General features: G+C 35.4%; 1 protein-coding gene across 1 annotated transcript; it reads right to left on the bottom strand.

The window, feature by feature from the left end:
- Positions 1-953: 953 nt before the first annotated feature.
- On the bottom strand, positions 954-12,593 carry LOC124536037. The gene is made up of 9 exons (XM_047112440.1): positions 12,186-12,593; positions 11,534-11,680; positions 11,053-11,148; positions 9,115-9,231; positions 7,808-7,883; positions 7,673-7,736; positions 7,252-7,368; positions 7,072-7,133; positions 954-6,993 (listed from the first exon to the last, which is right to left on the bottom strand). Exons 1-9 carry the CDS (start codon positions 12,470-12,472, stop codon positions 3,925-3,927), a joined length of 4,035 nt encoding a protein of 1,344 aa, XP_046968396.1. The 5' UTR covers positions 12,473-12,593; the 3' UTR covers positions 954-3,924.
- Positions 12,594-13,557: the final 964 nt, after the last annotated feature.

Here is a 13,557-nt window from a genome sequence, read left to right as displayed (position 1 = left end):
TAAATTGTATGAAATATTTATATGTAAGGTTTGTTTATCTTCAAGCCTTCGAATATAATTAATGAATATTCCAACAATGGGAGAAGAAAAGCCGAACTAACAACATTATTTTGTCAAAAAATTTACGTGGTATCTTTGGTCGAGTGCTTGATTAATAATGATATGATATGCACTATGGATTTGCGAATAAAATGGCGTTTTAAACGTCGACGAAACCGTTATCGATATTTTGCAAATAAAATTAAAGTAGATATAATTAGTTAAGTGTAATGACTTTATTTTATTAACAAATGAATATTAATCATTAAACTAGTAGTAGTGTGCAATATATCTTTGTTATTAGCAGAACTGCTGAAATACGTTAATCGGAGATTTGTTTATCTGTATTCCTGCGGCGGTTGGATTAGGCTCTATTAGTATTTAGCACTCACTTTAACCTCGCACCTGTGCAAGTAAATAAAAGTAACTAGTGTAGCATGTATGACATGATATGAGTCGAGATAGCCCAGTGGTAAGAACGCGTGCATCTTAACCGATGATTGCGGGTTCAAACCCAGGCAAGCACCGCTGATTCATGTGCTTAATTTGTCTTTATAATTCATCTCGTGCTCGGCGGTGAAGGAAAACATCGTGAGGAAACCTGCATGTGACAAATTTCATAGAAGTTCAGCCACATGTGTATTCCACCAACCCGCATTGGAACAGCGTGGTGGAATATGTTCCAAACCTTCTCCTCAAAAGGAGAGGAGGCCTTTAGCCCAGCAGTGGGAATTTACAGGCTTTTGTTGTTGTTGTTGTTGTTGTTGTTGTAGCATGACAGCACACTTCATTTCGACTTAATTTCGTCAAAGTACACTTTAAGGCGATTCATTCAAAAAGTTCCTATACTTATTGAATTTTATTGTATAATAAAAAAAAAAACTTGAAGTAGATACATATTAAAACTAGGTATATCAATTTCTATCGTACCATTTATTATCACTGCTTAGCAAGTGGTGTAAATCAACATCCATAAGACTAATCAACAACATGGATATTTTTACTTAAAATATATATTTAAAACCTTATTTCATATCGTAAATTTATAAAAATATTAAGAAATAAAAACAATAATATTAACGGAACAACATAATTGTAATAAAAATAAACAGTGTCATGTTTTTATACGTCTACAAAAATTAACGTTAATATGTACATAACAATAATAATAATTATCGAGTAACAATATTCCATCATATGACATAAAGGTGTCTCGCTGAAACGATGACGTCACATCGCTCAATTAATCAATGACTATATAAGCTAAGAAATAAATGATTCATACGAAAAATATATACGGACAACAAATATTACATTTTAATGACGGTATCTAGCAAAATCTCTAAAATTTAAATTTTTTAGTTATACTTGGGTACAAATTGCGTTAATCTTCAAAAAAATATGATTAGCGTAATTTATACATACATATACATTTCATAGATAACTAAAGACTATTTTTGAATATTAAAAATATAGTCTGTTTTGAAAATCGTAATTAAATTTAATGATAACGATGGCGATTGACCGAATGTGTATAATAGTCGGTTAATAATTTTAAGAAATATTACTTCCTACGCTGATTCACATTAAATAATTGGACAAAAATACGCCCATATCAATATTTTATCAATGAATTACACAGATAATGTGAAGTGTAAGAAATGCCCCGGTGCATATACACGAAACGGCGAAACATTTATATCATGACCTAACTACCGAAGCATAGACAAAGTAATTTTATCTAAGTACTTATAACATTAAGGAGACATAATTAGACGTATGATGGATGTTACAGTCAAGATATATCTTAAATAACTAAACACGTTTTATAAAATAACATTAATCTATATACAAAAATCTCTGTAGAGATCTTATCAAAGACATCTCTATATATAAACGTTCGAAAACCGTTGAAATATTGTTTTTTTTTTTTTAAATTTCGAATCGATTTAACCGCCGATGTCCTCAATGAGATCTCGACAAGTCTTACACATTAATAACACATTAATCTTGACAGTGTACACTTAGCATAATAAGGTACAAGACTATTTTGGTATTATGTACCAAATTGGAATATACTGTTGTTCGCTTAGTTCATTGTCTTATTATTCGAGACAATTCACAATGAAAATTAATAACTTCACTTTCAAAATATTTATAAACTTTTAACAGTCTTCGGTTTCACTTACATAATTGTATATCCCTGTCAAATCAGTGTGTCATTTGTACTAGCGTTTAACAATCCAACTACTAAGCCTGTTGTATATTATTTTTCGTATATAATAACATGTAATTTAGGCACATTACCAGGAAATAAATATAAACTTCTACTTTATTCGAAAGCTGTACATTTTATTGATTCCGCATCATCAGGATGTACAGCATTCGAAAATGTTATTTTTATAATTATAAGAAGCTTTAACAAAATATTTAACAATTAGATTGAAATAAACATTCCGATACTTTAAGGTCTATCTTGACCAAAAACAACTGAGGTCAGCCAACGCTCAACAGTGGTGTGTGAGGTAATGTTAACTAACATTGTAACACATTACTATATTATATTAACGCTGACTCGCTCCTATGAAGTGGTGATAATCATTTGACTAACCTCTTGATGTTATTAACAATATTTATTTTCAATTTGGTTTCCCATATAAGCTCACTGCAGCCATAAAGGGCACGTTTAAAATTTATTATCGCATTACATGCGATCTTGTAAATTTAGTATATAAGAGAAAAACTCCTATGCGATAATAAAATATATTAAAATCTTTGTGCTGATTTACAATAAATTCATATTTATAAACTATATACCTACTATTCATATAAGTTCTTCTTAAGAAATCCAATTAATCATAGTTCACATTGCACGCTTGGCGCGCTGTTTGGTCTGGTTAATTCTACGTAGCTACGTTCATTATTTCGAAGGAATTGATTAGCTAGCACATTATTTATTTTATTTAGATGTTGATTGTAACGTTCTACATACATATAAGTATATATAAAAATTTCGATGTTCTCTTTTCATTTACAATGAGCTTACATATTGTCATGAAGCACGCTTACAGTAGTATCAAAGACGCGGCCCTCTATATTATGAGACATCGGTGTGCAAACTTTACTCCGTATTAATTTTACTATTAAAAAAACTATGTAATAGATATTAAAAATAATTTTAATAACATGGTATATTTTCTCATAAGAGCAAATTATCCAATCTATTTTAATGGTTACCGATAGCAAAATTAAATTTCCCTTTTCATCCATTATAAATTTACCTTTGGACCATTACTCATCCAATCGCATAATATATCGGTTCCTGCGTGGATCATCACTAAAACGTTTTTTAAAATAAGAAAGTGCGACAAAGAGTGTCATATAGGGCGTCCTGCTCACACGAATCTTTAATACTACTATAATTCTCAAATCAGACACTAAATTTGGCCCCGTTAAATAAAATAAATATCACGAGAATGCTGATTCAACGATGAAATAGCAATCAATGGCTACATTATTCAATAACGTATAACGACTCTCACGTTTCATACTACGAATAGGCCTTTTTATATTCATGAATTTCAAGGGACATATTTAAAACCTGATTAATATAAATTATAAATATTTAAACTGAATCTCATTCATTGTTAGTTCCTTATTCTATTATGGAGATATAATATTCTTATCACATTATTGTGGTGCATTGTATTGACTCATATTTTTGGGAGTGTGCGATTCATATTTTAAACTATATGTTGAAATAATTTTACCTTCACTGAAGGCATAAAGACATTGTACTCTATAAAGATATCCAATACTCGATATCTAACTGTACAAAACATTGAATCTAATCTTACTTCTAATTGGTGATAATCATTTTGCCGACTAGAGGTCAACATACGGGGTACCATCAATTTTGTCGAGGTCTGCTAACAAATCGGCAGCCGGGGGAAGGGGATCTAAAATGTCTTCGCGTAAAATATCTAGCGGCGAAGCTAACCCTTGGTCAGTTTCTACGACGGATCGTATTTGATTAGAAGTACAGATATCAACGGAGTTCCCATTGATAAGGAAATCTCTATTACTATAGCTAAAAACACTCCTATCCTCAGGTAATTGCGGAGTCGACGGCACAGACTTCGAAGATATACCGTTGGAAACATTAGAATAATTCTCAGCGGCGAACAATTCTCTGGAACGGCGAGAATCGATTTGCAAATTTGGAGTCGTACGTTTATACGGCAACGGCGTGCTGGGCACGGATCGCGAAGTGTAATATTTACTTTTCTCAGTCACCATTTCGGTTAAATCAAATTCTATTCGATTTGTTCGTTTTAGAAACTCCTCGACGTTTGTACACGCATCGTTGGGAAAAGTCTCGCTGAATGGAGCACTTCTATCGAGAAGCGCACCGCCACTTGGTATAAAGGAATTTAACTGTTCGTCAGTTAGGATTTGCTGATCGGGCAAGGGATCACAACCATTCGTCAGAGTATCATTAGTATTCAAAATGTTAGCCGTTGGTCCGGCATTAAGTACATCGTTACTACTATCAATAGCATCGTATATCTTATCTAAAGTTTCAGGGTTAAGACCAGCTTTTGAAATGTCGCATGTGTCTGCGAGTGAACCGAAATCACAAAACTCGTTGGGCACTGGCGTCGGGGGCACGGAACCGACGGGCGTGTTGTTGTAGCTCAATAAGCCAATATTCATTGGTGCTTGTTTGAGTGGAACGGATTGTGATCTAAATGACGGGTCGTGGCCTAATCTAAAATTAGCCACGGGTTCTTGAAAAAATCTACTGACCTCACTCGATAGTGGGTCCGCTGATAGAGGTTGAGACAGTTCGCCATTCGTGTTATCACGAAATGCGTTCGGTACAAAATTCAAACACACGTTGCTAGTACCGTTCGGTACTGTTGAATTTTGTAGCAGCTGCTGTTTGTAATTTGAAAGAATGTTCGGCGATGGGGGTGCCGACATCGGTTGGCAATATTTTATATTAGGCCCACTCACGGAAGTTTTCGTAAGCATAAATTTTTGATCATTTGGTATGGCAAATGGCATGGAACAAAGATCATTAACTCCGAGCGATAAGGGAATACGTCTTTTTCTTCCGTTATGTTTCGGTATAGGTCGAGAGCAATACCGAGACCTCGGCACTGGTGTATTCCTTGGGCTGACAAAGGGGCTAGCTGCTGTACTATGGGAGATGGGAGACGTTTGCAAAGATCCACCCATTATTATGGGTTTATTAGTTTTAGACGGACTATGCCCCCTGTGCCCAAAGCTTAGTGGTGATTTCGAATTAAAATTCCCAGGTGAATGACATCCGTCTGAAATGGGTACGAAATCGTACTGTTGCGTCCTTGTGGTTGGACTTTGAGGTTCGTTATGGCAATTGCCATTATAAAGATGAGAACCAGCAGAGTTTACGAGCTGGCTGTGATTATTTTCAGCGGGACAATTTACAGTGATGCCATTTTCATTCGAAATCGTTTCACAATTTTTATTAACAACTGTGTCATTTTCATTTGACAAACCTGTGCCGTTTACGATTTCGATAATGTTACCGACTGGCTTAAACGCGCCTTCGGAAATAGTAGTTTTTGTAACATGGGGCTCGTGTTTCTTATCTATCGGATGTTCCTGGGATTCTTGGCTGTTTATTACGTTCTGAGAAGTGGACCCACCTTGCGTGTGATTTTTTAAATTCTTAGCCAGTAATTCACGCAACTGTGATATTTTTTCATTCTTTCCTTGGCTGTGCTCGTCGTGTGGGTCCTGACCTGTTTCTAAAAAAGTAACTGGATTTCCAGCCGTGTTTGGATCCGCCGTCGCGTCGTACTCAGTGTCTCGGTGGTGAAAATATTGCAAAAGCTCTTCCTCGTGCTCCTGACTGTTCCCTTCATTAAGGTAATCATCCAGGTCATGCTTGTCAATATTACAAATGCTGATAACGCGTTCTCGATTTAAAATCTCTGAATGTTTCTCCTCACAAATCATTCCTGTTTTAATATTTATTCCGTCTAGACCACAACAGGAATCAGGCGTCGCGGAGCGCTCGTGTTGCTCCGCTCTATCTGGAGATAGTCCTTTCGTACGACCACAAAATTTTCTTATTTTATTGCGATCACACTTAGGCGTCGGAGCCTTCACCGACTGTGTCGGACTCGCCGCCTCCTGTTCCTCCCGGGCCAGCGCCGCGGCGGTGCTTTTGGACCGGCTCGTTAAGTTTTTTGGATCCTCTAAAAAAGCAACCTCGGGACGTACCGGCTCCACGGCGACGGAGGTAGACGAAGACGCCGGGTCGGTGCCGACGAGCGACTGGCGCGCCGCTGCGAGCTTCCCGCCTAGTATTTCGGCAGCCCTCATTTTTTTCGGCAAGTATTCAGTACGCGGAAATTCCTCTGAAGGTTGGCTCACAGACCGCGTGTCCGTCTGCGAGGAGCGCGGCGAGCTGGCCTGCGTCTCGCTCTGATACGTCTCCAGGATCAACTTCTTCCCGGGGAGAGGGAGGCGAGCCGTCGGCGGGTCCGGCGGCCGGCGCCGCTGCCACTCGGTGCGCTCGGTGGACAGGTCCAGGGACGCGTCGCTGCTCAGGTTGATGGGCACGTTGTGCGCGGGGTCGGGGGGCGCGGCGAGGTCGCGGTGCGCGTAGGGCGGCTCGAACACGTAGGGGTCGGGGCGGTACTCGTGCACGGAGATGGCGGGGTGCGGCGCGGGGGGCGCGGGGGGCGGGTGCGCGCGCGGCGGAGCGCTGTACGGGAAGCTGGGCCGCACGTCATACACGGGCACGTACGCGGGCTGGTAGCCGTACGCCGGCTCCGACAGCATCTCGCTCTCGTGTTTCACGGGTTGGTGCTGACTCACGTATGAGGTAGACGGGGGCGACTCGCCGGACACTTCCTGCCCCTTGTTTTTCTTTGGTCGGCCGGGGGTTCCCTGCGTCTGGTTATCGAAGTAAAGCGTTCATTAGTGTCTGATAGTACACTTAATTAAAAAACGCGGTAAAACGTCCGAACTTACTTGTAATTTTCGTTTTAACTGTTGTTTCATTAACTGCGGCCCCGATACTTCTTCGGAGGTACCTGAAATAGCATGATAATTTGATGATTGATTGTTTTTTCGAGATATATTAACACTGAACATTGATTGCTTGGTTTGCAAGACGCCATTTAACTGTAATTAGAGGAAAAATATATGTACCGTGAGCGGCAACCAGTGGCGGCGGGGACGCGCTGGCCGGCCCGAGCGGAGCGCGCTGAGTGACGCTCATAGACACGAGGTGTCTGGACAGCTCAGAGATATTCACAAATTTCATGCCTTAAAAGAAAAAATACTAAGTCTCAGACTACTTAAACAAGCAGGAATTATTGCGTGAGTTTGTTTATACAAACGCAGCTGACAATCCATCCGAAGACAAGTCAGTTTCCTTGACTAGAAAATATCGAATACTCAATTCGAATTGAAAAAAAAAATAAAAAATTACACTTTGATCAGTCAACCAATTTTCCACCTTTTATACAACCAGATCTAGAAGTACTAGAAAAATACGAAATAATTCTATTCTCCATGAAAACACTAAAATGTCTGTTTTGTATAGAATAATCGCTAATATGTGACTTACCGAATTTATTTTCAGCCCAATCACAAACTATTCTTTCACTTTCTTTCATAATACCACTCGGCTCCTGAAATAATAGATACGTTTATGCAACACATTACTAATATTAAAATTATTAATAAGAATTAAATAACATACCTTGGCAGATTCATCCAAGTCGGGTAACTGCGGTACTTCGAGTTTTACTTTTTTACGAAGACCAGCGTAACAGTATCTAGACAAAAAGGATTTATTTAATAATAAAAAAAATATATATCAACGCCAAAAGTAATTAATGAAATAGATATGAAAGATTTGGTGAAACATCTTTTGCGTCAAGAACTTCTCCATGATACCTATAACCTAAGTTTAATGGCAGGAGAAGAAAAGATAAATAAATTCGTTTTACCTTGAAATGATGACACGATTGGTCTAAATGTTATATAATTATTATAGCTTTGTAAAAAAGTTCGCAACACAAATTAAAGTGCATATAAGTTGTAAAGTTTAATCATCTTGTAACGTGATAACAAGAGCAAGACACTGGGGTAGGATTGTACGGATCAAATTTCCATAAAAAGGCGCACGAATTCGTTGGAAATTCGATCGATACCATACTTTCCCCATTGCTGATCCTCCCTAAACTTATCACCCACATATATATTTATTATTATATAAATATATTAATCAAGAACAGTTTCAGTGTGTTATATAACAGTGCAAAATCTATGAATTGCGTAATCTTAAGGTATATCCATTGGAATACAAAATAGAAAAGTTTTATTAGTAAACCTCCGATGGCCCAATTGTTAGAACGCGTGCATCTTAACCGATGATGGCCAGGCAAACACCGCTGAATTTTCATGTGCTTAATTTGTGTTACAATTAATCTCATGCTTAGAAGTGAGGGAAGACTTTGTGAGGAAACCTGCATGACTAATTTCAACGAAATACTGCCACATGTATCTCCACCAACCCGCATTGGAATATACTCCACGCGTTCTCTTCAAAAGGGAGAGTAGGTTGTAGCCCAGCAATGGGAAATTTATAGACCGTTAATGTTATACATATATGCTTTACTTTTACTGTATCTAAAATAAGTTTAATATGTATAATCATATTCTTTTCCAGAGTCGGATTTAAAGGTCTAGAGGCCCTGGGGCCACAAAGCAGTGGAGGCCCTAGACCAACAGGCGCGTGGAGATCCTAGTAATTATATCATGGATTAATGGATTAGCTTAGGCTTTTATTAATTAGAATCAGTAAGTATTTCTTGACTGGTATCGGTAACTTTTAAAATATTAAGTAGTAAGATTATTATAATTTGACTATATCTCGGTATTTGTTATCACACTGAAAACTTTTGTGGCCCCCACTTATGTCGAGGCCCCAGGGCAGTTGGCCCGGTTGCCCTTCCCAATCCGGCCCTGTTCTTTTCCATGGTTATATTAATGAATTATCATTACCTTGAATTACCACGAGTTCCCAGGCGACGAGGACGCACGGTTGGGTAAACTTGTTTCATCACTTTACCGAAATCAGCAGTCGATAGAGGCTTCATGTTGCTACTCATACAATGGGCTCTGAAACAATAGTAGGGGTTGCAAATTAGAGCTGACATATAGAAAGAAGCAAATATGAACTAAACTACGATCGCAAATCATATTATAGGTCTTATTTCTATTCTGTCTATTGAATGGATGTTGAAGAAAAAGACAGTGATATAATTGGTTTCTTTTATAAAGATAGTCAAACGAGCAAATGGGCCACTCGGTGGTACATGGTCATACCACCCATAAATATAGGCGCTGTAACCACAAACCTATATTATAATAAGTTATTCTGGAACTCTTCAAACCATAACACATATAAGATAGTAGATAGTAAGAATTACTCATTGGCGGTAGATTATTCAGTGGGTGGGACATACCTACCCAGAAAGGCTCGCAAAAAGCGTTACCAACTAGTACATAGTAGTAGTTGTAGTTGGTGTATCAGATACCTTAGATAGGAATACTATTACTACTTGAATTTGAGTGAAACAAAAATCACTCTATTTTACAAACTTGCCTAAACATGTCAATACGTTTTTGTAATGAAATTGGAACTTTTAATGAAAAAATTGTATGATATAAAAAGGACTAACAATTATTTAGGTTTATTTACTTCAAGATTATTTATTTCGGCTTTTAGTTCTTAGAACATAAATGTATGGTACATTTATTTATGTACTGGAAAACAATAATAATACAACAATAATTGACGACCTCTGTGGTCGCGTGGTGTACACATATTTTCATAGGTACGCCACTCCGAGGTCCCGGGTTCGATTCCCGGCTAAGTTGATTTAGAAAAAGTTTATTACTCTTCTATGCTGTCTTGGGTCTGGGTGTTTGTGGTACCGTTGTTACTTCTGATTTTCCATAACACAACTTAGATTGGGATCAGAGTAATGTATGTGATGTTGTTCAATATTTAAAATATTTAACACTACTAATGTACATTTTAAAGATTTTATGATATGATGTACATATATATGTACATTATTTTAAATTCAATATACACTTGTCATATCTAAGAAGGAAGTTACTTCAATGCACATAATAAATGATAAGAATGATATTTGAATGAATGAAACCAGTACATTAACAAATATTTTAAAATATTTCTCAAATATTTATTTTTTTAATTATAAATATAGTAAGCATATTGTAACACATTATTAGATCCACATATAATATTTAATACCAAAGTCCTTGTCATTATTATAATCTAATCTATATTAAATACCTATACAAAATTATATTGATAAGAGATGTTTGATTTTTTTTTTTAGTTTTTTTGATAACTTAGCCCTTAATAAGGGAGATAATAATATAGATAAAATATAAAGTTATGACATTGAGTTATGTCAGATTGCATGAACACTGTATCTTTTCTGATAAAATGGCATTATTTTACAAGAATTTTTTGATGTATATTTTATTTTTATAGTAAAATAAATAACAATCTATTGTAAATTGGAAATTAATAGATTATATGACATATAATTATTAGTAGAATATGGGTTATGGAAAAATTAATATTTTTGAATAATAATGAGTTCAATTTGTCAATTGAATTAGTCTTGTGCAATTATGATATTGATATTAATTAAAACAAAAAAAAAATGTTGAGCAGATTTAAATAAAACTAGTTATTACGGATTTTAATCGCGTATATTAATTATTTTGGACATCCCGACGTTTCGAGCACTTTACAGCGTTCGTGGTCACGGGTAGACTAAATGTAAAGTGATTACAATCCGTAATAACTAGTTTTATTTAAATGTGTAATAATCGCGAAAATGTTGAGCAGATGTTGAATAGGTAAAAGAAGTAATAGAAATATAAATTTATACTCACATGTATTCATCATAAACATCCTGCTTAGGCAATGAGACATCGGGATCAACCTCCAAGTGTGTCTGTATCCAAGTAACAGTTTGCTGCAGTTCAGCTCTAAAATGATAAAAAGTACTATCAATACCGTAGTAATTGTAGTTGTGGCGTACACAATTTCTACATAAAGTAGGCTACTTTAACAGGAATTTCATATATTGCTTTCTCTTTCTTATGATTAGGGCAGAAAACAAATACAAGCCATTGAATGAGTTTAGTTTAGATATAGTTCTAAATTTTGATAGTTTTAAATTGCTTTTTATGACATTTTACTAGCGTGTACAATGTGAGATTTTTAGAAGATCTTGATATCTAAAGTAGTAGCCAAACGTAAAAAAATATATATGTACATTTACACATACATATATTAACACACATATATAAATATATATATAATTAAGAGCAAACTTAAAAATTTATAAAACAAATTCTGCAATTAAATCACCTGGATCCCAAAGGGTTGATAGGCTGCTTAAGAGGGTCATGGGGAGGTACACCAGTCGGTAGCCGGAGATAAAGCAACAGTCTCTCCGCTCCACTCAGGGCCTCCACTGCCTCTAGCAGCTGTGACACTCTTTGTCGGCCTTCTTGACTAAATATTGATGTTTTTTTTGTTAGAATTGATTATTATATTTTTAATTCTTACTAGATATAGATGGAGATGATAATAAGTACAAAACAATTTTTATCAATTGCTTCAAAATCTTGATACATGTTGTCAAAGATAGAAATGCATTTTTATTGAATATGATATATAATTATAATTTAAATTTTATTCCTGAGTTGTAATTAATAGTCTAAGTATTTATTTAATATTTTGCAAATTACTTCCCGTCTTGATTTTAACATTCAATAGGAAGAGCTATATTATTTATTAACTACAAATTAGTGAGCCAATAGATATAATGACATTTTCATCCTATTCCCATAATTTGATAGGTTTCAATAAGATAGATATATGTTTACTTTTGTTTATTAAACACCTAAAGACTATTTACTTCTGCTAAATGTCACTTCAAGTTTATGTAGTGGCTGCTGAGGAGAAGATGATCAGGTATAAACTCAGCGTTGTATTGAATTACTTAAATATTTATTACCTGAGAGTGTTCTCGACAATTTGCTGCATGGAAGCTATTTTGCTTGAGTCCATCTTGGAGACCATACCACCGGTTGGACTAATACCGGTACCCGTGGCACTCGATGGGCCAGGAACGGCACTAGGAGCGACGACACTTTCTTTATCGTAAGACGCAGTTTGCCTATGTTTTGGATGATTGACATTTTCCCGATGAAGTTTCGCGTCATCCACTAATTCTCTTTCAGTTTTAACATTTTTCGAATTATCGTCAGTAGCCCAAGGTTGAAATGGAGTTGTGCTTTCCATTCTAACCCTGACAGTTTTTCAGAATTATGTTTTTTGATTTCATATTGAAACATTTATCATAATTTATTATGCGTAACAAAACTCCATTTTCTTGACAATTGACATTTGATCAGCTGTGCGGTGAGGTAGAGTAAGGGGGGGGACATTAGACTGGGTTTCTATGTATAAAAAGTATTTACTAGGTTTTCTATTTTATTTAATTTTTTATTTGTATAGTTTTTATTACCTAAAAAAATTATAATATATAAAAGGGAAAATTATTCTTTAATATTATGAAGGTGAAAAGAAAACGAAACCAATAATTATATTATATTAATCAAACTATTTACATGACAAACTAATAAAAAAATAAACAATTGATGTACATTAAATATGTATAACAATAGTACTCTAGATTTTTCCCTCTAATTATTCTCAACGCAAAGTTTTTGTACTTTATTTTAGTATTTACTTAATAGTTGCATAGAGATTGTATTAAAATTACAAGTAAAAGTATACATATTTGCCAATGTAATGTGTATACCTTCCGGATTATATTTGTACGTAAATTAACTGCTAATGTTTTATAGGGAGGATACTCAATAATAATATTAATTTACACAACAAAGCACACACATGTAAGCATTCAAAACAGTATTGTCATGATTTTTAAATAATTTTAATTGAAGTTATATTATTTAGTACTGCTTTAATTTTTAAATACATTGTTTATAAATTAAATAACATTTTTAAGTATTATTATTGATTCGGTTATCGACAACATATTGGTGCAAGCCCGTGCCTTCCTCGGGTGGCGTGGCGTGGTGTGGCGACTGGTACCGCCTGGCACGAGAAAAAGAACACAAGAGGATTGATTGGGAACGAAAAAGAAAAAAAGGACATTCTGGTGAGAATAGTGGTGAAGACTAGTTAATTTTAATATAATAAGCGGATACTTAATATTGTATCAAGTGATAAATTAATATACTGAAATAATTAAATGTTACGTAAGTAGTTTTATTACACTTCAGAAGTGACACGGACCGGATAAAAAGGTATGTTTAAACAAATATTATCGAGACATTTTGTCTGTGAGGATGTTGTTT

Source organism: Vanessa cardui, chromosome 2, assembly GCF_905220365.1.
Source record: "Vanessa cardui chromosome 2, ilVanCard2.1, whole genome shotgun sequence".
Lineage (NCBI taxonomy): Eukaryota > Metazoa > Arthropoda > Insecta > Lepidoptera > Nymphalidae > Vanessa > Vanessa cardui.
This window is presented reverse-complemented; position numbering and strand designations above follow the sequence as displayed.

Bases quoted from the DNA above. Each gene is read 5' to 3' on its own strand.
- LOC124536037 (XM_047112440.1), bottom strand. From the start codon at position 12,472: ATGGAAAGCACAACTCCATTTCAACCTTGGGCTACTGACGATAATTCG. The intron at 7,884-9,114 runs GTAATGATAATT...CTTTTTGTCTAG, and splicing joins GGAACTCGTGGTAATTCAAG to ATACTGTTACGCTGGTCTTC. The intron at 7,134-7,251 runs GTACATATATTT...ATGCTATTTCAG, and splicing joins GCCACTGGTTGCCGCTCACG to GTACCTCCGAAGAAGTATCG.